General features: G+C 42.0%; 1 protein-coding gene across 1 annotated transcript in view; it reads left to right on the forward strand.

The window, feature by feature from the left end:
- The window catches only part of LOC134394320 (cyclic AMP-dependent transcription factor ATF-7), a 127,302-nt gene that overhangs the window by 36,977 nt on the left and 66,363 nt on the right, over positions 1 to 23,962 (forward strand). The window contains exon 2 of the mRNA XM_063119682.1: positions 5,100 to 5,164. Within this exon, the coding sequence (XP_062975752.1) occupies positions 5,117 to 5,164 (48 nt within the window). The 5' untranslated portion in view covers positions 5,100 to 5,116. The remainder of the gene's footprint in view (positions 1 to 5,099; positions 5,165 to 23,962) is intronic.

A 23,962-nucleotide genomic window follows, 5' to 3' on the forward strand; every position in this document is an offset into this window, starting at 1 on the left:
AAGAAGAAGAAGAAGAAGAAGAAGAAGAAGAAGAAGAAGAAGAAGAAGAAGAAGAAGAAACCTAGTTGCCTTGAAAGCCCTAGAGGAGTGATGAGGCAGAGTATACATTCAATAGTATATTCACACTCCATCAGAGAGCAGGTGGCCTGAGTAGAGACTTGTTTGTTTACGTATTTTATTTATTTAGAAGATCTATAACCCACCTTTCAATCCAACATACACACAGTGGCCCTGGGTACCCTGTCTGATGGCTGAGGCTTCCCTTCGCCTCTGAAGGAGGCATGCGCAAGATGCATGTAAACGTGCTTCTCCAGACTGTGCTTGTCCCCTACATGAGTTCCTCTTCAGACGAGTTCTTACCTAAAATAAAAATGCTGCAAGCTAAATGCGCTGTGTGTTCTGAGGGCCGCACTTCCAGATGTCTGCAGCTACGCTTTTATAGTGGGGGCATGTGTTGTCATGTAAGACCGTGAATAATCCAGGTGCCCTCTGGGCTTGCAAAACCAGGTGGAGATATAAACACTTCTTAAAAGTCAGTCAAACCTGCCTCCATCTGGAAGGGTTTCATAGCCTTGCCCTTTCCCCAGGAAGACTTGGGAACTAAGGTGGCCAATTGTACATCACCCCCAATAACAGGAAATGCTACACCAAAAGAGCTGTCAACAATGTGCACAACACTCACATACGTTAACATATATGGATATATGCACATTTAGAAATAATAGCTATAATTTAAATAGAAACACCACACATCTCACCATAGTGACTTCCTTGTTACAGCAGCTTCACGGGCGGAAGTCAAAGCGCTGGTTATGACCTATGAAGCCCTATATGGTTTGGGACCAGACTTCTTGAAAGACTGCTTAATCCCCTATGAGCCTGTCCTGTTCTTAAGATCTTTTGGAGAGGCCCTTCTTTCTCCAAGGCAAGGTAATTGTTGCATGATGGAGCAACATAACACTGGTAGCTTGTTTGGCAGTGCCCATTCTTGCCTCAAGCCTAGGGATAAACATATTGAAGGAAAAAGAAGACAGCAAAGATGTGTTAGACTAGATGCAGCATTCTTTGAAATCCCTGTTGGAGAGGACCTAATTTATTGCATTTTTAAAAATCCTATATAATAGGCTACCTGGTGGATACAGCAGCAATGGTAATGGTGGATGGGATGAACTACCACTACATTACCACCTGACCCAGTGAACACACTTATCAGGAGGAATTTTTAGCTCATCTGGCCATTATCTGCATCTTTCTAGTGGGGTCTCTGAAAAGGTCCTAATCACCTATGAGTTCAAAATATTTTATCTAGCTCTGGTATAGAAGTACCAGATTTTGGCATTTTATATATGAAATCTTGAGGCCGTGCAGATTGCAGGCTCTGTGTGGTCAAAATGTGTTAAGATCGAAATTGGTAAGATTTCAGTCCCTGTTGCCTTGTGATTGAGTGAACTCCATATTCACCTAGATTTTTCTATTCCAGCTGTTCCATTCCATACCTTTGTATCCTCTCTGGTCTATTCAAATAAGTGTCACAGGAACCTTTCTCTAGTTCTTTGATGACTTTGCACATGCTAACAGTTACTCCAGGTTCAGACTGCATGGACTATTTAAAAAACAACTATCCATATAGTGTGCTGATACTTTTAACATGATGAAATGAGAATGCAGAATGCTTATTAGTAGTAGTAGTAGTAGTAGTAGTAGTAGTATCCCACCTTTTGCCCGATACTGGGCCTCAAGGCGACCTTACAAAGTTTAAAACATACATTGTATATATATATATATATAAAAAAAAGTTTAAAAAACACAACAAAATTATAAGTCATACAGGGGCGGGGGCGGGCAGATTATTCTCCAAAGGCCTGGTGGAACAAACAAGTTTTAGCCTGCTTCCAAAAACCCATCAAAGAGGGAGCCAGTCTAGCTTCCCTGGGAAGAGAGTTCCAAAGCACTGGAGCAACCACCGAGAAGGCCCTCTCCCATGTTCCCACCAAGCACGCCTGTGAAGATGGTGGGACTGAAAGAAGGGCTTCTCCGGAAGATCTTAAAGCATGGGCAGGCTCATAAGGGAGAATACGGTCTTTCAAATAAGCCATATAGGGCCATATATTCTGAATTTCTTAACATGTACTCTAACTTAAGGACATATAAAGTGTATTGCATAGTCAAGCCAGTCCAGCAATTTTTGCAAGAATCCCCACAGCCAGAAGGAATTGCAATTTTCTGATGGTCCACTGGTGAACCAGTAATCGATCTTCTGCCCACCTCTATTCTAGAGCATTGGTCTCAACTGATGGGTCAAGACCCACTACTAAGTCACATTGACTGGGTTCAGACAATACGATAACCAGCATTGGTTTAAATAGTCGATGGTTGGTTATTTAACACACCGTGGGTTATTGTGTTGTATGGCGGGAGTTTTTAACCAACGGTTGGATAATTAGCGGAAATAACCAGTGCTGTGCAGAGTTGGCTATTTGAACCACCGTTGGTTATCACGTTGTGTGGAGGGCACCATTGGTTGTTTTTTCAGGCATAAGGTCATAAGGCAAGAGCAGTCAAAGTGGTGGCTGCTGCTCTAGTCCAGCAGCAGGATAGGTTTTCGGCAACAATGGCTGATGGGATACTTGCAGGAGGACTGAGGCAGGGAGAGAGGGCAGGGGATGAGTGAGTAAACTCTGTTTGAACTAATAGTCAACTCAACACTGATCCTAATCCACACCACAGTTGATTATTATCATGTGGTGTGGGGAGTACCCTATAGATAAATATCTGTTGAGTTTATTATTACCCCGCCATTCACTATTGTTTTGTCCAAACACAGCTAACAGCAGTACTGTCATCCTATAGTTATATGGTAAAAGGCTAAGGGGGGATTCATATGGGGACTAAAGGTGGGTCCAGGCCCTGAAAAGACTAACTGCTACATCTCTAGAGTGCTTTACTTTTATTGGTCCCCCAGTAACATTTCACTCCATGTTAGTACTGCCTTTTGAATGGATAACTGTGTTTTACAAAGAGCTGTTTAACACCCACCCACTGTAACTTGGGAGGTGCATTCAGTTCACAGCTGTGGCATTCGGACATCACATTGCAATCCTCCAAATTTCAATTTGCCATGACTTCCATGCTGGCTAACTGTGCTTTGAGCGATCCCTCCAAACCAAGTTTGCATGTCATGATTTGATCCTTGTATGAAGGGATAGCTCAAACCATTGCTAGGCAGTTCAGATGTAGCAGCAGATGGCACTATGAGGCATACGTGAGAGTGGAGGGGGAAGAGGAAGGAGAGAAGGTAACCCTAGGACTCACTGCTTATTCTCAGTCTTCCAATCCTTGATTGGGAATACGGCCTCCTGAATTGGCCAGTGTGAGCTCTACAAAAAACAATCCTGCAGCAGTTACTGTTATCCTGTGTGTGTGTGTGTGTGTGTGTGTGTGTGTTTCACCATGCATCACATACTCTGTCACGCATCTAACCTGGTACAAACTAGGGTATTCTGCCTCTTGAATTCACACATGCTAGAAGCATTTGCATATTAAGTAGACCTCGGAGAACTTGTGTTTGTGAACTTGATTTTATTCCACAACAGCCGCATTCTGCTTCAGCAGTAACATTTGCCGGCTTCCAACAGACAAGTGCCTCAGTTCAAATTCAGAGATGATTGGGAACAACATGAACAGCTGCAATATGTTAATGTAGCAAATTCCCTGAAGAGATAATGCTTCCTTTATTACAGCTTTTTAAATTTCACTGTTAAAAAACAGTGGGTGGACAGAACCATCATTTCTGGAATTTACATGGTAGGTTTTTTTTTATTTACTCTTTTTATTAATAAGAATAGCTTCACTTACAGCATAATAGGATAGATGCTTTGTTGTTCTTGTTTAGAGTCAATGACAAACTACTCTTGCCATCGGTCTTGTAGTTTTTCCACTAGGGAGCTAGATTATGGCCTTGTAAAATGGAGCACCACTCTTATAATCCCTTAATTAATTACAATTTTTTAGCTCTCTCCCACTGAAAATATTGCTTGTGCATCAAGAAGGCTTGGGATTTATCACCTCATGCCTTGGCTGTACATGACTGTGTATCTGTAGACTGTGTACATTTGTTTTGTGGTGTTGACGGGAATCAAGAAATTGGTATAAGAGTTCCACCCACCTTCTTCACAAGGACGATAAAAAGTGAATTACATTAAATATCAGCTGTCTTCACTCTGCATTCAGAATTGGGGGCTGAGATCTGTAAAGCAACATGGAGGGGATAAAAGCCAGGAGTGCTGAGACTGTCCTGGCTTTTACAGTGTTTTTACTGCCTGGACCATTGCGTCTTTCTGAAACTCATTAATAACCTGTCCGTCCGTCCCTTCTGAGTTGATCCTCATATCAGTTGGTTACTTAATATCAGGTTGGGTTGGGCTGGGTTAGTGTATTCACAGTGACTCTGGTCCAAATGCATTGGGGGACTTAAGACGGTTCTCCTCCGTTGCCACTTGGGTGGTGGATGGAAATCTCCTGTGTAATGGTGCAGCCTGTGTAGCCTTCATGGCTTGCTTCCCAGAGATGGTGTTGTTGTACAGGGACCTCTTGAGAGTAAAGGGTGTGCCACGAATTTCCATGCACGTAATAAAGTACAGAGAACATAGCTGGTGGGCGGGCAAGGGGAGTGCTGTGTTAACATATCTTGGGAACAGAACTCTCCAGGAGAAACTTGGCGATGCCAATCCTCCATAAACCTCTATTCCCCACCCACCCCCATCGACCTGCCTTTTTACTCTGTGAAAAAGGAGGTATGTCTGCAGTGGTTCCCAGTTCTAGGACTGTAGCTCTGGGACAAGGTAGCAGGCAAGAACTGCTCCTTTTTATCCACCCTTGCTTGGCAAGAGTAAGGAAAATGCTCTCCCCTAGGAATTATCTTTGCCTTCCTTGCCTCCTCAATGGATGGTCCACCCAAATACCCATAGAATTCCTGATAATGAACTGCATTCCTGAAAAATGCTACACAATTGGTATCCCCCCTTCATCTTCTTCAGTTTATTTAATAATTTTCTCTCTTCCTTCTTCCCTCCCTTTTTTGTTGTTGTTGTCCTGTGTAGCTCAGCTGTGGAAAAATATGGGAGACGACAGGCCATTTGTGTGCAATGCCCCAGGCTGCGGACAGGTACGTTTACAGTATACTTTATGGCGAGCATGTCATTGTGAATCAAAGTGGCTGTTTTATCACTAAGGCAAAGAGTTTAAAGCCAGTGTTTTACGTGATCACTGGAGGTAATCAGATCGAAGGATTTGCAGTGTGTAAATCCAAGTTACGAGCAAGTGCAAGGGCTCCAAAGTAATGAAATTTGCCTGGCTTTTGTGCCATATTGGTGTTCTGCTGGTATTCCCCACCCACCCCATAATATCCATGGAATTCAGAAGAGGAAAACCCTATTCTGATCTGTAGTTCATTTTTTTTTTTAAGCTTATTTAACCAAAGAAGAGCTATAGTGTTTGTTAGCTAGAGTAGCATAGCAGCTTGTAATTACCTTACTTTTATCTATTTATTAAATGTATATATTCTTCCGTAGTGGTTTACAATAAAATACCGAATGTACAAATGATCAAATGGCAAGGGCAAAGAATAAAAGACAAAACTCTCCAGCTCAGAAACTGAATTCAGTTTAAGGTGATGCTGCTATGTAAGCCCCTAAATTTCAGGGGTCTGAAAGATTTAAGGATAACGCTTCGGGCTTTTCTGCTTGTTTAAGTAGCTCAGGGACTCAGATTCTTTTGACATTCACTCCTGGGTAAGTGTGTTCATTTTCAAATGAAGAAATAAACCTTCTCGTTTATATTCAAGAGTGGATAAGTAATATTCTGTGACTGGAGAGGTGATGACTTCATCTGGGTTCTTAATACATTCATGGTGCCTTGTGTGTGCACATGTGGTACTCCTCACCACTCATATAAAGCACAAATCCAAAGAAATCAGTTCAAGCTATGTGCGTAAGATACTTTGCCCAGAAATAATTCCTCTATGTGAGTGCGCCTGTTTATGTAATGGGGTCCATAATTCACTAAAAATAGCACAAAATGGTGGACTTTGGTATAGGAAAATGCACAGCTGAAGCAGCTCTTAAAAACGATGGTCCTACACTCACTCACCTAGAAGTAAGTCCCATTAAAAACAGTGAAGCTTACACCTGGGTAAACATGAATCTGATCTTACTGCTTGCATGGTAGTCAAGCTGAGCTTATGCTGGGTTGAAACTTGTAAGACCCTGAAGCCTCCTTGCAGAATACAGGTGTGCAATAGAATTTTTATTGCCCCATCCTCATGACGTTTTCCTTATATGGTCCTCACAGTATATTGATCTGTGATGGAGAAAAGAAATTGGAAGAAGAATGAAGCACTTGTGATGCTTATTCCAAGTCTGAACTATAAATCTTTCCCCATCAAAAACAAACAAACAAACAAACAAACCCAAAGACAGAAAACTTTCCAATGAAACCTTTTGCCAGGATTCAGTTTCCCCTCTGGTGGCAGGGAGAGGGGTCTGCACCAGTGGAATACCCTTCTGCATTTTCGTGGATTAATCATCTTGTAATCTGTGTGCACTTGTCTATGGGCATACTTTGAAAAATCTAGGTCAGTTCAGCCATCACATTTTTTAAAAATCTGTGTGAGCCATTATATGTGGTCACACATAAAAATGTCGACAATTTGTCAGATCATTGGCAATTTGCAATTTGTCAGTAGTTGGAATCAAAAAACACATGTCACTAAATCCACAACTGAAGGGGAAGGGATGGCCTTGGAAGGGGTGCTAAGGAAGGGAGGGGAAGGAAGGAAAGGGAAACTGGATCAATGTTTGCTAAGGTTGTTAAATGAAGTTAACCTGATGATTTGTGTTGTGTGTCCTGGCCATGCGTTCCACAGCAGCAAGCTAGTCGGAGGCCTCCATTAATGCTGCCTAGGTGGCATGCTAGCTTTCCTGGATATGCTTTTTAAATGTAAGCTGTAATGGATGTTCCACCTACCACTGTCATAGAAGTTGCTGCTACTCAGTAATGTGGCTCAAAGGGCCAAGAAACAACATCTCAACCAATGCCAAGAAACTGAACATTAATATAACCCTAGAGATGGAGGGTGTCCTTGTAGGCCATCTAGTCCAACCCCCTGATGGATGAAGGAAATCCAGAGCTTGCCCATCCCCAACAGATGGTGCATGACACATCTACACCAAGTAGGATATGGTATGTGTCAATGGGCCCCAACAGTTGTCAGTGCACTTCAATACTGCTATAAAGCAGTAGTGTGGCTCCTGCCTTTTATATACCGCTTTTATACAGCATTCATAGTGGAATATCCTGCTTGGTGTAGATGAGCCATTGGTCTGCTGCAGCAAAAACAACAAACACAGCTAATGTTCTGGAAATTGTTAGACTGTAAGTAGTTGGTAACGTGGTTTGACAGACTTGTCTGTATCGCAAGGTTTCACAGAAAAGCCAGGGCTGCTATATGTGTGTTTCCAACATGTCTGTTGCATATATTTTGTAGCAGAGAGACACATCTGGAAATAAATAGGGGAAAGAGTACATGCATGTCAAGGACATGCAATTGCCTACATTTATTTATTTATTTATTTATTTAATGCATTTCTATACTGCTTATTAGCCAAAGCTCTTTGGGCGGTTCACAAGAATTAAAACCATGAAGTGCAAGTTTATTTATTTATTTATTGCATTTATATACCGCTCCATAGCCGAAGCTCTCTGGGAGGTTTACAAAAGTTAAAAACAGTAAACATTAAAAACAAATATACAAAGTTTAAAAACATAAAATTATTATTATTATTATTTTATTATTATTTATTTATATAGCACCATCAATGTACAAGCAACAGTATCCTTTATAACAAGTATAAAACTTAAATCACAATATAAAAGTACAAGCAGAATAAAACCAAGCAGCAATGCAGAGATTTAAAATATGAATTTAAAACAGCAAGTTAAAAGACTAGGATGATAAAACATTAAAATTCTGAGAAAATAAGCTCTTCACCTGGCATAGGAAAGTGGATAATGTAGGTGCCAAGCGAACCTCTCTAGGGAGCTCATTCCACAGCCGGAGTGCCACAGCAGAAGAGGCCCTTCTCCTGGTAGCCACCCGCCTCACTTCCTTTGGCAGGGGCTCACGGAGAAGGACCCCTGAAGATGGTCTTAGGGTCTGGGCAGGTACATATGGGAGGAGGTGTTCCTTTAGAAAACCTGGCCCACTGGCCCAGGCCATTTAGGGCTTTGAACTTTAATACTAACAGTTTGAAACAGGCCCGGACCTGGATTGGCAGCCAGTGAAGCTAGAAAAGTACTGGCATAATGTGGTCTCATTGACCAGTCCCCGTTAACAATCTTGCTGACCTGTTTTGCACCAGCTGAAGTTTCCGAACCTATTTCAGAGGCAGCCCCACTTATAACTCATTGCAGTAATCTAGAAGAGAGATTATCAGAGCATGGATAACTGTAGCTAGGCTAACTCTGTCCAGATAAGGACATAGTATATCAGCTTAAGCTGATAAAAGGTGCTACTTGCCACCAAGTCCACCTGTGCCTGAAGTGACAGTTCTGGATACAAGAGCACCCCCAAACTACAGACCTGATCCTTTAGGGGGAGTGCACCCCCAACCCCAGAACTGGTTAACCTTCATCTAGCTGGTCAGATGAACCAGGAAGACATAGCCAATAGAAGCTCACCACCATATTGTATTTGCAAATATGTGTGTGTGTATGTGTGTGTGTGTGTGGTTCCTTTCTTTTCAAATGTTGCGATTTTCATAGCCTGGGCACTTTGGAAATGCATCTGCTTCATGAAGCACATAGCAGCTTTCAAGGTGGTATGTTCATTGATGGAACTTCCTTGTCTGCATTTAAAGAGAGATTGTCTTCTATTTACCTCTTTCCTTTCTGAAAGAAAGGCAGAAAGAAATCTATCCTAATGCAATTCATGCATATCCTTTTATTTTCCTTTAGTTGGAAACTAATGTATTATTTCCCAAAGTATGGTGTGTTAGGGGTGGGAGCTTAGGAATGTACCTAATGCTTTAAAGATGAAAGTGATTTCATCATATCCATCAATATGCTCTTACATAGGGTCCTGACTTTAGACTGAAAGGAACAAACGCCGTCTTCTGCTGTCACTTCACCTGATAATGTGACAAAATGAAACAAAATTGTGTTTGGAATTTGTAAGACACCAAGAGCAGATCCACTTATGTCCCCTGGGATTCTTTCTTACTGGTGTGAAAATTAAAAAGTGGGGGAGGGGGAGAGCAAGTGAAACAAGTTTGAAATGCAAGATGCAAAGAATTTCTGCCAAGCCTTTTCAGTCTGAAAAAAAGGATAACAATATGAAATGTCCATTCAGTATTACATGTTTGAGGGGTATGTGTGTTCTTGCTATATGCTGATTACTTTATTCCTGATTTCTTTCCATATATATTTATCATGTCGTGGTCATTTGGGGTATGATGATCTAAAACTGGTTTAGGTGATCTTCTTATCGTTCCACCCTATAATCCAAACTACTGGGATTTTAATGGGCCTGTAAACATGTTTTTGGTTGCTAGGTCTTTAATGGCTGTTATTTTTGGATTCTGTACATGATCACTTCCCAGCAGTAAGCTTGGTGTGACACAGCTGAGTTCTAAATGTGCTGCATATACTTCTTTTAAAAAGATTCTGCTGAAGGTCGTTTATCTAGTTTCTTTCCTAAGAGGACAGGTGACAAGTCTTTCCATTCCTCTCTACATTCCCCCCTCCCCACCTCTACTCTGAAGTGGTTGCTCAACAAAAATGTGCCCCTTAACAGGGAGTTGGTGCAGGGGGTATCAAAGATGATGATGATGATGATGATGATGATGATGATTTCTTACCCTCCTCTCCATTTGGATTTAGGCAGGGAACAACAACAAGTATAAAATACATAAAACTGAATTAAAAACATAATATACATTATTAAAACATCCTAAAAACATCCTAAAATTCCACTGGGTAGGCCTGCTTGAATAGATCAGTCTTTATAGCTTTCTTAAATGCTATGGGTGAGACTATGTACACTCCTGAGTCACATTTATGTGGCATGCACTTTTATTTCAGAGCCTGAAAAATCTTTTCTTTTATTTATTTATTTTAGGGAAAATGCCTAGCCTTCATGGTTGCAAAGAAATCATATTAACCAGCAAGTGCCTGCCTTGGAATAGCTTTGAAGCATTTCAGTTTGGATTTACATGATGGATCCAGTTTAATTTTTTGCTGTCTTACAGCGCAATCCTATACATGTTTACTCAGACGTATGTCCCTCTGATTTCAATAGGACTTACATTCTAGTAAGTGTGCATAGGATTGCAGCCTCAGAATCCCAGTTCAAAGGTCTCCCAATTTTTCCTTTAGCACTCTGCTGCCTAACCAAAGACTGCCCTCCCTATGTGACATCTAATTAGTAAATGGCACGTAGCTTGAGGGGGTTGGACATCTGTCAATGCTCACTGTGACATAAGAGGAGACCACCTGTACAAGTGCAAGAAAGAATGTTCTTTCACTAGAAGGAAAATGCAGGAAAACAGAAGTTGCAGGTACAATCAACTACTTCCTGGATAATTAGGAGGCCTTTCTCAGAGTAAAATTCAAAAAGTTAAAACAAAAACCTTTCATCCCAAAATTGAATGGATTTTCCAATTCCTGTGCAAAGTGTGCCTTCTAATGGAGTTTAAAGTGAAATCCCTTATATAACATTAAAGCTACCAAAGATAACCTGAAGAGCAATGATGTCTGTTTATCAAGGTACCCTGTGATTTAAGAGCTAGGAAGAACTGTGTGCCCTCCTAGTGAATAATCTATTATTTTCTGTTTACTTTAAAAAGAAATCCATGTAGCTGCCCAATTGTTGTTAATGTACCCCCTCCCCCTACAAATAGAATATGAAAATCCATTTTAAAAAAACTCAGATAAGCCGCTTTTTTGTTCGAAGAGCCAGTTGGCCAGTGTGTTCTCAATTAGAGTTTTCAGACATCAAGTGTTTAAGAATTGAGATGACAATCGAGGTGGTGTTAGTGGATGTTGCACACATTCTGTCCCTTAGACATCCTCACTTCTTTCTGATTCCCACAAATTAGTGATAACAAATGTGTTATACCTGCTTGAGACAAATTTGTATTACCGTATTTCTTCGATTCTAAGACGCCATCGATTCTAAGGCGCACCCCATTTTAGAGATGTTTATATGGGGGGAAAATATTCTGCCATGCATGGGGAGCGGATTGCAGGCAGGTAAGGGAAGAGATGTGGGTGGGGGCCAACCGAGGAGCACGTGCAAGGGCCCGGAGGCTTTACCAGCTGCCACCACTTCTTGCAGGGAGCAAGAAGGGAGCGGGAGGGGGTAGTTCGCGAGGCACAGCTGCGAGTCCCGGAGCACGTCCCGCCCACACCCCAGCCCAGCAACTCACCTCCCGGGCGTCGCCTCCATCTTCCTGGCCGGCGCTGCTGCTCCTCCTCTGCTGCACAGAACCAGCAGCCACAAGAAGCCAGCGGCGCCTGCCCGCCCGCCTCACACAACCCTCCGCGAGCCCTGCAGCTCCTGCCCGTCCGCCCCGGCCCTATGCGCAAAGCAAGGCGTGCGCCAGGCCCGACCCAAACGGAGCCGCATAGCCATGCCCACTAGGCCCAACCGGGCCGGCTGTGCTCGTGGTGCGGTGGGCGGGGCCCGCTTAGGGCTCGGAGCTCCGTTGGTGTGTGTGTGAGCCCGGTTAGCTCTGGGGAGCACAAATAGGCCCAGGGCAGCCGCGGATCGTCGCTGAGGCCCCCAATCAGGCCAAGCACATTCCCCAGCCTACATGGTGAGTGCAGAGCTGCTTAGGTGCTCAACAAGCCCTTGAGCCGCCTGGGCATCGAGAGCAGGGTGGAGGGAGAACAGCGCACTTTGCAGGCGATTCTAAGACGTCATCGATTCTAAGATGCAGCCCGTTTTTAGAGATGTTTATATTGGGGAAAAAGTGCGTCTTAGAATCGAAGAAATACGGTATATACTTCTACCGTTTTAAAAGTCCTGGAGAGCTCCAGGGCACCATACATGGTCATGATCCCCACCTCTTATGTTTGCAACAATCCTATGACGTAGGTTACACTGAGAAACACTGATTCAAGAGTTCAGCCTGTGAACTTTTTGGCTGAGAGATTATTTGGTCAGGTTATGGCTCTCTCAACCAACTGGATGCTTGAACCCAGCCAATGAGAGAAATGAGGCATGGCTCAAGACTATTGTCCTTCAAGATTTTTTCAAGAGCTGCCCAAGCCTTCTACACTGAAGATGCCACAATGGAATGAACCTAGAAGCCCATTGGCTGTGGTTCCTGCTCTGGGACAGTATATCTGCTGCCAAAAGCCACCCGGACAGATGCTTGTCCATCCTTGCCTTAAAGTTCTCTAAGAAAGGGATTCCATCGTCCACTTGTGGAAGGTTCTTTGCTAACCTTTGGAAGGTTCTGTACTAACAGACACACACACAGACACACACAGACACACACACACACGAGTTGGGGTTTTATTTTAAGGAAATCAATTTTCTGTTGATCCCTAAATGTATGCAATTAAATAGACTAAACTCTGCAAGGTACTAAACATAGTTTTTCTCTCATTGACACATTTGGATGTAACATGCTTGGATATTTAAGAGAAACTGAGATAATCAAACTATGCCTAAATAGTTCTCTCAAGTGCTTAGATCTCTTTGCTCAGGATATTTATCTCATATATATTCAGAAAAATATAGTCATTTAACTGGATTGGCAGAGTTTGCTATTACCCAAATTCTATTTGTTACATAAGACTGATGAAATTGCCTCTCATTATTTTACAGGAAGTAGAGGTCTTGCAAGAAGAAGCCTTAGAGTTTAGCTGAAAGTGTCAATTGCAATTGATCCAAATAGTCCTGTTGGCCAAGGTACTGGGCATCCCCAATGGCTACTTAAAATAATCTTCTAAAGCTATTTAAAATACTCAGAGATAATAAAGCACATCCTCAATGGAGCTGAATGTGAGCAATAAAATTTAGCAATGTCGTTAAAGCAGAAAGGTATTGACTAAAAATGTATAATGATGCAACCTTCTCAATAGACTCGCTGAAATACGCTCTTATATTAACTGTCTCGGAGACATAAATTGGTGTCGCTAGAGAGAGGGACTGAGGGCCATTTTACACAATCAAACTGCCATGTCAGGCATGTGGTTAGCGTGGGTTCAGTCAGTTTATTATTTTTGCTCATGGAGAAGCACCATATGTCCATTTCACAGCTTTACCTGCCACCATTGAGTGCACACTTTCCAGTCTGCTTGGAGAAGCTTTATACAGGCGTAAACATCAGAGGTTGGTTGGCAAAACCAAATTGAACTGGGCACCTGGTAGGATGCTTGCATAACTTTTGTGCCATCAGTGCAACCCTAGGCTAGGTGCACTCAACCCAGTTCTTCAGATGGCCAAGATGCAATGGCATAGCTTCAGAGTTCTGTGACAGACTTAACAGGTGATACCGAGCATGTTGCAGTACCATAAAACTCAAAACAAAATCACTTTCCTTTTTGAAGCTGTTTTAAAATTCTCATTTGAAAGGTGCAATTCAATCCTTGCCTGGCTGTCACAAAATATAGTGGCTCGTTGTTAGTGCTATGCATTCCCTTCCATTTCCACTCACTTTATTAAATTCCAAACATATGGCATTTGTAGATAATATTATGAAGTATTTAAAATGGAAGGCTGTCGTTAGTCTGCTATATCCAGTACAGCTGTCTTGTAGCAGAGACTTCTTTGCGGGCTGGTGCAATAACATTGGCTATATTCTGCAAGGCAGTGACTTCAGACCACTACCAAGGGGTGGGGGTGATCAGAGCATTTCACTTTTTAATACTTCCCACAAATCACCACTTAGAGTCTGATCGCATCACTACTTTTATACAAGCCATTTCCTCAAACAATTGTCTGCTTTTTAAACCTACCTCTCTAACAATTTATTCCCCTTAAGCCTATGCTGCTAAGGTGTCATCTGTAGAACATCCAAGAAATCAAAAGCTCAGAACCTCCATGAGGCCAGAAAATGACTCTCCTTCTTTGTGCTTTATTGTATCCTCTTATCTTGTCATATAATAGAAATAATGTTTATGGCATTGAAGCCTCAGCATCACTTGGCATTTAACCAACCTCAAAAGTAGTTTATTGCTTTGTATACTCTGCCACTATAACCATTATCCCTTAAATCTCTATTGCTTTGTAATATACGAGCCAACAAATGGCTTCTGTGATTGGTTAAACATGGCACTGAAGCTAAGGTGTGTTTTATAGCTGGTATAATACAAACCAATATAGATTATTCCTGTTATACAAGCTCTTGTATTAAAAAGATGGGGAGGGGGGATGCAGAAGGTGCCCTCTCTTTTCAGGAAGCTTTCCAGTGGCGGGCTGCCCTTGCTGTCTTTGACTTTTCGGTGGCAAATCACCTGATTGTAGAAAAGACCTCAAGTCTGCACACTGGCGCATTCAAACACAAAACCTTGCATCCATTTAGAGATTTCTTTTCCATCTGCATTAAGGTGACAGTGTTTGGTAGTTGGTCATTGAAGATTGATTATAGCCCCCAAGCCCGTTTTCAAGCAGGTGTGTAAAGTATGCCCCATGGATGCTTTCCTCCTGACTATCCGCTGAAGCCCAAAATAAAAAGTGCCTGTGAAAGGGAACCATCTTCCTTTTGCTTTTAAATCCTTTAATTTTCTGAATATTGCTATAGGCAACCAGTATATTTGAAATAAAGGTTTCTCGGCTACCATCTGCAGTGTTCCCCATGTTTGAGGCAGGGTCCCCTAAGGGAAGGTGGACAGGTGCCAAGAGAGATGCAGGCTTTTCCCTGGTTCCTCCCCCTCACACACACACACACACACAAACACACACAACATGGATAGCTTAATTAGAACAGAAAACAAAGGGCTAATCCCACCTGGCATCCCCTCCTACTTGGAATCGTGCAAGAGGCTATGTTCTTTACTCTTGTGTCAGTGCAGGTGTTTTTGTGAGCCATATTGCCCTACATTTCCTCATCTCCTTTGATCTGTGTTGCTCTTGGGCCTGTGGACATGAGAACAGTCCTTGGAATAACTTTCAGTTGCAGCCTGAGGACATGGACAGGGTGTTTTGGTAGGCCAAACCCCTCCACATACTTGCTCAACAGTTGCTCTTCAAGGCTGGTAACATCTTACAAGGGATGGTCTTAGGGACGAGGGAGGGAGAGATTACCCAACTAGATCCAGATAGTAATTAATTCCTCCTTGCAAGAGTGGGTGGTCCTGACCACCTTGCAACAGGAGGTTCTGATAGTGTTCCTAAAGAAAGCATCCCTGGACAGTGGCAACCTGGTCACTGGCCCATCTAACTTATTGTTGTCTATACCAGGGCTATTGAACCTCCTCCTCCTTCTTCTTCTTCTTCTTCTTCTTCTTCTTCTTCTTCTTCTTATTATTATTATTATTATTATTATTATTATTATTATTATTATATTTTTATACCGCCCAATAGCCGAACCTCTTTCAACCCGAGGGCTTTCAGAGAAGCTTTTGGGGCCACATTTCAGTGGTGGATGTGGCCAAAGGGGCAGTTCAGAAATACCCCCAATACTAGAATATTTTAGATTAAAGCCCTTACTGCCAGTAACTAAACCTGAGGAGAAGCATCGTAACATTTTAGAATGGGGAAAAAACATGCAGAAGCTGAGAATCCAGCAAGTGGATGGGAAAGGGGTGAGGAGAGACGGGGGCATGGCCCACAAGTCTGAGGTTCAACACCCCTGGTCCACACTAACTGGCAGCAGCCCTCTTGGGTTTGAGAGAGGAATCTTTCTCAGCCATACCTAGAGATGTCCAGGATTGAACCTGAGAGATGTGCATGCAAAGTGTGTACTCTTATTATTGAGTTATGGTCTTTCCCCAACCACTGAGCTACAGACTGTAATAACTACTAGCAAGTGGTGACTAAACAACTCCAGACGTTCCTGGAAGTAGAGGGTGGTCTTTTCCTGGTGCCACAAAAGATGCCAGTGTCGGCTCTAAGCAAGCCTCAGTGCAAAGCTCATTCCATACTCGGGGCATCTACTAAGAAGGCCCTCTCCCTTGTGACCACCTTCTGAGCCTCCCTTGGAGGTGACACTTTGAAGGAAGCCACAGATGTTGATTGTAGTGTCCAGGTATGTTCAGGCTGGGAGATGCTTTCCATTGGGTATTATGGTCCCAAGCCATGTAAGGCTTTATAGGTTAAAAATAGCTCCTTGAATCGACTTCAGAAACATACAGGCAGCCAATGAAAGCGGGCCAAAATTGGTTTTATATTCTCAGACCTTCTGGTCCCAGTTATTGATCTGGCAGTCACATTTTGCACAAGCTCCAGTTTCTGAACAGTCTTCAAGGGCATTGCAGTAATCTAATTTGTGGATTACTAGAACATAGAATACTGAATCCAGGTTATCTTTGTCTAGATTGGGGATAATTGGGCCACCAACTGAAGTGACTGATGCTATGGGGTCCTGCAGGGTTCCATCTTGCCTCCCCTTGCTTTATGACATCTACATGAAACTGCAGGGTGAGATCATCTGAGAATCTGAGATGTTAATACCCATCTCTGTTTCTCACTTTTATCTAAGTCAGTTGAGGTAGTGAAAGTACAGAACCAATGTCTGGAGTTGATGATGGTCTGGATAGGAAGAGCCATGCTGCATCACACCCAATGCCTATCTAGTCCAGCATTCTGTTCTCACAGAGGCCAACCAGATGTCTACGGAAAGCCCATGAGCAGGACATGAGCACCCTCATGTCAGAAAAGTCAGATTTGCTTCAACCCATCACAGTGGTGCCTGCATCCCAAGTCTAGAAAATTCATTTTTTGTATGGCATACATACTCTGAAATTGCAGTCACAGGACTCATCAGCTTAACTCTTAAGGCTGCAGTCATCATCGACTAGGAATGGTTAGCATCTTATATCTGGAACACAACACAACAGTGTTTGTGGTATTTTTTTTCCTTTTGTATTTTGCTCAAAGGGTATCTATGTGAGAGTGCAGTAAGCTAATTTTTGAATAATAAGTTTGAAAAGTCATCTGAAGCCAGTGAACGTTTATTTTTTAACACGCCTATAACTTAAAAATGGCCAAACCAATTTAAACCAAATTGGATAATAAAGAAAAAGCTCCTGGGCTAAAGCTCCTGTATGCCAAGTTCCAGCCTAGAATGAATTTTTACAACCAAATTATAAACCCCTTAGAAATGGGGGTTTAAAATGGAAATGTTGACAGACCTTTAACTACAAAACCACTATAACATGTTCTGTGCTCTAAAATATAATTAAAGGCTTAAATATTGTTTAATAGCTGCACTTCCAGTAACCTGAAAGCTTAATCATTCTTACAGTGAGGATTCATTGCAGACCTTAAGAACCAGTTGAGCCCCCCATGCTGTGACTGTATCAACACAAGCACTTGTCTGTCAAATGTAAATTGCTCTGGACAGCTCTCCAAATCCCTTCCTCTTCTAAATAAGAGCCAGTCCTTTTGATAACATGAAACCTAAACCTTTAGGCCATGATCCAAGGAGGTACATGCACACTGCAGTGCTAAGCAGGTTGCCTTCTTGAAAGCCTATCCCCACGCTGAGAGATCAATGTAGAACACAGGCAACAGGCTTGATTTATGGGGTTTAGCTTCAGCTTCTATCCAAGGAGAGCAGAAGTAGGTTACTTCTACTAGAGAAGCATTTTTAACAGCATCTTGTTCAGGCTGAACATTTCTACTGTAGTTCTTTGCAAGATACTTGCAAAAGGTTCTGCTGTAGATCTGTGGATCACTTCATAAGTGGCGGAGTTTTTACACAGAAGGCACTTAGCCATAGGTCTTTTTTCCTTCCTCCTTTTAAAATCTTTTTTGTTGTTTTTACATAAAAATAGAAAGCACCCATCACAATGCTAAAAAAGTCTAGAATAAATATATAATTAAATGCTATATTACGCATATGATAGCAATAATCAAATCTGCAAGTGGGTGGGGAATGGTAAGTATTTCGGTAGATCTGTCTAGGATGGGTACCACCACAGAGAAGGCTCTGTGTCTCCATGGAAAAGGGAACAAAAAGCCATAGCTGCATTCCCTCACCTCAAGATGTAGGTGTGGTGTCCAGGCTAGGGCCCAGAACTACTGTACCCAAATCCAGACCTGGACTGTGTATGTTCCTCAATCAGAGTCCCTGGGATCAGTTGCTAGTACTTAGAGGTGAGAGCTTGAAAGGCAAGTTTTGTTCATAACTTTTTGTCCTAATGGCTGCTGACTTAATACATTTGCTGCACTTAGTAAAGAGAAAGCTGGCTTTTCTGTCTTTGCTTTCTGGACTTCGTGTTGCTTGTAATAGTGATTTGACTTGATGTGTGGTTTGTGGCTCCTTCTGGGGATTGCTTCAATGACAGGTCTTTTACTCTTGGCATCAGTGAGTAACTGTGAATGACAATCTTATGCAATGTACTGACATTTCATTTTAGGGCTTGAGAGACAGTCTGGCTTCTTTGCTTACTTAAACAAATGTAACCATTTATATTTTGTATTTATTTATCAGATAAACCCAAAGTATTTAAAATCAATATAATACATTGTACCACATTTTCAAATGCCAACTTTACAAGATGATGGTGACAGCAGTACTGGATCAAGGAATTACCTACGTGATATTTCAGGGGAGTGAAACCCAGAAGTCGACTGTACCTGTAAACCTCTATCAGGTGGTTTCTCCACCAACAGCACTTCTTACTTTGTCTAGAGTTGATTAAATCATTCAAGCTAATTTGGGAGTAATGCCAAATTATGGTTAGAAATTTAGTATTAGGGTAGGGTGGAGGTTAAAGTACTATTTGTATGGCTACCACTGTCACAATCTAGCACTTGCAACTTCGGAGTAGCAGTCAGCTTGAATTGGGCATATTTGTTTCGTGTGGTACTGAAGCATTAATGTTTTAGGGTAGCTGAATGTGTTGTGTTTGACTTTATAATTGGAGTTTTGGCTCGCCAGCTTGAGATAACCTGGTACTGCTTGCTCTGAAACATACAGGCTCAAGGGTGGTCATGAGAGGGAAGAAGTGGTGATAATAGACGAAGAGGAGGTTTATTTGACTCAATGACCTTATTGGTATCTTCCAGTTCTGTGTTTGCAACTCTGTTGTTCATTACCAGAGTTGGAAGCTATCAAAAGCCCATAAAGTCAAATGTTCTATATTTATGAGTGATTATCCTTGGCTTGGGGCAAATACTCAATTGAAGGAGACCCAGCAGTGAATGCCTGCTTTGCACTGTTTCTCAGGCAAGCCACGACCAGCTGTGTGTTAATCAAATAACAAGGCTTAGCACTTCCAACTCAATATCCAACTTCAGAGGATTTTGGGACAGTTTAAATCAAACATGCAGCATTTTAAAAATATGTTTGATATGGAAACTGATGCAGTGCAGTCATTTTCAATCCTCCCAGGGCTTGTTTCTAATCTCAGCCTGAATGTGGGACACAGCATTGATATTTTCTTCATTTATCCCTTACCCTTATCCAGTATTATGAGTAATTAGTTCAATGCTAGAATTATGGGGGGAAAGGTAAAATAGCTTAATGAAATATACAAGCCCCCCCTGATTTAGCCAAATTATCCCCCACCTTCTAAAAACAGTAGTTAAGAGGGATGTGTCATGTCTAGCCCTGCTTCCCCTGGGTTGGAAGAAGGTGTTTCAGGTGATCAATCAGAATCAGACTCTGAAGTAGAGGATTACCCCATTGTTGAGCAAACTGTCCAGAACTTCAGGCAAATTTTATGTTAAGTTTCTGTTGGAAGATAAGTCTTCAAGTGTAACTTTGGCTGTTGCTAAATTTCTTACAGTGGCGGCCAAGATTAGAGCTCTTTGTGTGTTAGACTAAAGTTGATAATAGCTCTAATTGTATGATTTCATGTCTGATTCTTGTGTTTGGTTGTTTGTTGTTTGTTTGTTTTCTTTTTATGGATCTATAGATCGCAATAAAGAAAGTAAGTAAGAGTCGGTGCCAGAAACAGGCCTGCCTAAACCAGTGGGGGAGAAAGCTCTTTCACGGGCTCTTCACCAGCTGGAAGTGAACCCCCTCCAGAGCTGATCTCCTCAACAGCAAACCGTACACAGTCAATGGGAAGCCAATTGTCTTCCGAGGGGGAGAGGACAAGAGGTTAGCCGATCCTAGAGTACGCCGCAGACTAAAATGGGTGGAGCTAAAGGAAGGCGAGAGGAAGTCGGATCGGCTGGCATCCCATCAGAAGCTGCCTCAGAACTAGTCTCTCTGAAGTTAATGTGTTTTGAGAAAGGGCTTTCCATTCTTCTTGAAAGGAGAATTGTCTTGCTTAGTTTGCATAGTTTTGCCTAGGGGAAAGTTCCTAGAGATTAGATTTTCTTCAGGTGGGAAGAGATGTTTATTGCTTGAATAAAGGTTTGTGGATTACTTAGCAGGCCTCGTTATTGTCTCCCAAGAAGGTGGGAGTTTTTGAGAAACACGACAGGTTGTCACACAAAAAATGAGGGGTATGAGGTCCTCTGTGCACATGCAAACACACGCATGCGCACACACACGACATTTGAGCACTAAAATGGTCTCCCCTGGAGGAGATGTAAAGATACTTCGGTTTTCAAATCAACCTGAAGCCATCAAAACTAGTCACCAATGAAGTGACTCACACTGAAACAGATGCCTTTCTGTTGTGTGGCATTATTACGTGGCATTTACAGGTTAACAATATTGGAACACGCATTTTGTTGATGCTTGGGTTTTCATAGCTCCATGAAAGGTTCCTTTAGTGCAGTGGTTCTCAACCTTCCTAATGCCGCAACCCTTTAATACAGTTCCTCATGTTGTGGTGACCCCCCAACCATAAAATTATTTTCGTTCTTCTCTACACGATCCATTGTCGTGGGATGGTTTGCTAATGAAAATAATACATAACAATAGCTTTAATAATACAAAAGATGATACATGACATAGTTCAGTCAATACAGTTTCCTAAGACCATCGGAAATATGTGTTTTCTGATGGTCTTAGGCGACCCCTGTGAAAGGGTCATTCAACCCCCAAAGGGGTCCCGACCCACAAGTTGAGAACCGCTGCTTTAGTGGAAAAGAATAAGCAGCCAGCTGGCAGTCGCAATGCTCCAGCTGTTAATAGATTGGTCTCAGGAAAGTTGCTACCAGCTTCAGTTTTCCAATTCTTAATGTAGGCTTATTGATGATGTACCATGGCAGATAAGAATCCCTAAAAAGATACCACCTCTAATAGGCAACTGCAGAAAGTGTGGTGTTGGGAGGGGCGGGGAGGCCAATGAACAATTCCTCATATACTTTGCATGCACACACTATCTAGAACATCTCCCGGGAGTGTTAACATTCAGGGGTTCCATGTCAGACATATATGATGAGTTCTTCGTTAGATAATATGGAAAGGCTTCCCGGAAGTAGAATGTCTCTAAGAACCATGATCTACTTTTTGGAACAATAAAGATATCTCCAAATAACTAAAATAGCACCACAAGCTGATCACTACAGTGAGGAAAGAATCTGGAAATGGCAAAATCTGTAAATGTAAACACATAGTGTGTAAGGGGGGAGCATTCATTTTGATGGCTTATGTCGGGTGACCATATGGAAAGGAACACAGTGTTCCTGCATCTTTAACAGTTGCTTAGAAAAGCAAATTTCTGCAGGTGTCATTTGTATAACTTCCTGATTAGACTACTGCAATGCACGGGCTGCCCTTGAGGACGACTCAGAAGTTGTAGCTAGTGCAAACTGCAGCAGCTGGACTGCTGTCGTGTTTCTCAGAAAACTCTTGCTTTCTATGGGAGGCAAATGACAAGGCTTGCTAAGTAATCTACAAAGCTTTTATTAAGCAACAAATGTCTCTTCTACCTGAAGAGAGTTTAATCTCTTGGAAACGTCCCCCTAGGCAAAACTATGCAAACTAAGCAAGACAATTGTCCGCTCAAGAAGAATAAGAAGCCACTTTGGTACGGAGGCAGGTTCTGGCATAATCGAACCAATTTTCTCACGCCTTCCTTCCGCCCCGTGCGTTTGAGCTTCCGGCGGACTCTAGCATCAGCCAGCTTGTCAGGATGCTCGTCTCCGGAACAAAGTTCACTTCCCACTGAATGTGTAGGATTTGGCCTTGCTGACTGGAACATCTGCTGACTGGAACATCTTATAGAGACCATATAATACCAGTCTTAAAGGAATTGCACTGGCTGCCAATACATTTTTGGTCGAAATTGAAGGTGTTGGTAATGACGTTTAAAGCCTTAAATAGCTTGGGACCTCGATACTTGAGGGAGTGCCTCTCCTTATATATGCCCGCACAAGACTTGGGATCTGTTGGAGAAGCCCTCCTCCGCATCCCACCAATGCAACACATACGCTATGGGGGGACATGGGAGAGGGCTTTTTCTGTTGTGGCACCCTGGCTGTGGAATGCCCTCTTCCTGGAGGCCCGACTGGTGCCGGCACTAACTTCATTTTGGCACCAGGTTAAGACATGGCTTTTTAACAAAATCTTTGATAGATTAATCTACCAGTCTGCACATTATCTTATTTAAATTGGATTTTACTGTTTTAAAATTTCATATTGGATTTAACATATTAATGATTTAATTTGTTTTAGAATTGTATATTTATTCTACTTTATATGTATGATTTTATCTGTACATCGTCCTGAGATCCTTGTGATATAGGGTGGGATATAAATGTTTTAATAAATAATAATAATAAATGCAGCACCTGGCAAAATTCCCTCTTTATTGCAACAATTAAAGCTGCAGGGGCACTGCCCTCTTTTGTATCTGATCTCTCTAGCATAGCTCCTGCAGCTTTAACTGTTGTGATGAAGAGGGGATCACCAGGTGCTGCATGCATACAAATGACACCTGCTGAAATTCCCTTTTCATTACAACTGTTAAAGATACAGGAGCCCTGTGCTCATTTTCATACGGTCACCCTGGGCATATGAAGACTTGGGAGACCTAGTCTGAAAGAAGGTGCCATGCTCTTCTAATTTGGGATTAACTTCTATTTACAAAGGATATTTATCCTTAGGAGGGTATGCTTAAAAAAAGAGAAAGTTAATACAGTATGTCCCAGTTTGCTGCTTTTCTTGAATTCAACTTGCCTGATGGTTTATAGCTACCCTGTTATGGCATAATACATCTTGCTGGTTCAAAACATGAGCTACTGTTAGCTACTGTGGACACATTCCTGATAAAAAGAGTTCACACTCATTCTAGAACCACAATTTTAAAAAGGGAAGAAAATACACTTAATCAAAATAGCTCCATTTTGAACTAGAAATCAATTCCCTAACCACCTCCTTCTAGTGGCAATATGAATGATTAATAACACATGAATCCAACACATTTTTGTTAAGAAAAGCACTTTGGATTCCTATCCGGGTTATTGGTGCAGAGAATATCCTCAGAAATGTCAAAACTGGATGTAATACCATTACCGATTTTTCAGTGCAGAGGCAAGAGTGTGAAGGTGACTGACGACTGCTGCAATAGTGCAGTTCTTATTTTATAAAATGGCCATCCGTTCTTGCGAACTGCCATTTTAAATCAATCCCATTTAATAACAGAATAGAGAGAACTTCTAGTTCTTTTGGCTGCTTCAAGCTGCCTTTAGTAATTTAGAGCAGTTTAATTATCTCTATGAAAACAGTTGCAGGGATCTCTGTACTTTACCATACCCTGCAGCACCCTTGGAAATAGGCTGATTTCGTATACTACCATTTTGCAAATTGGAAACTGCAGGCATTGGCTTTAAATGGAATCTTAGCCAATGAAAGGCTGCAGAATGATATAATGAGCATATAAA

Source organism: Elgaria multicarinata, chromosome 3 (genome assembly GCF_023053635.1).
Source record: "Elgaria multicarinata webbii isolate HBS135686 ecotype San Diego chromosome 3, rElgMul1.1.pri, whole genome shotgun sequence".
Lineage (NCBI taxonomy): Eukaryota > Metazoa > Chordata > Lepidosauria > Squamata > Anguidae > Elgaria > Elgaria multicarinata.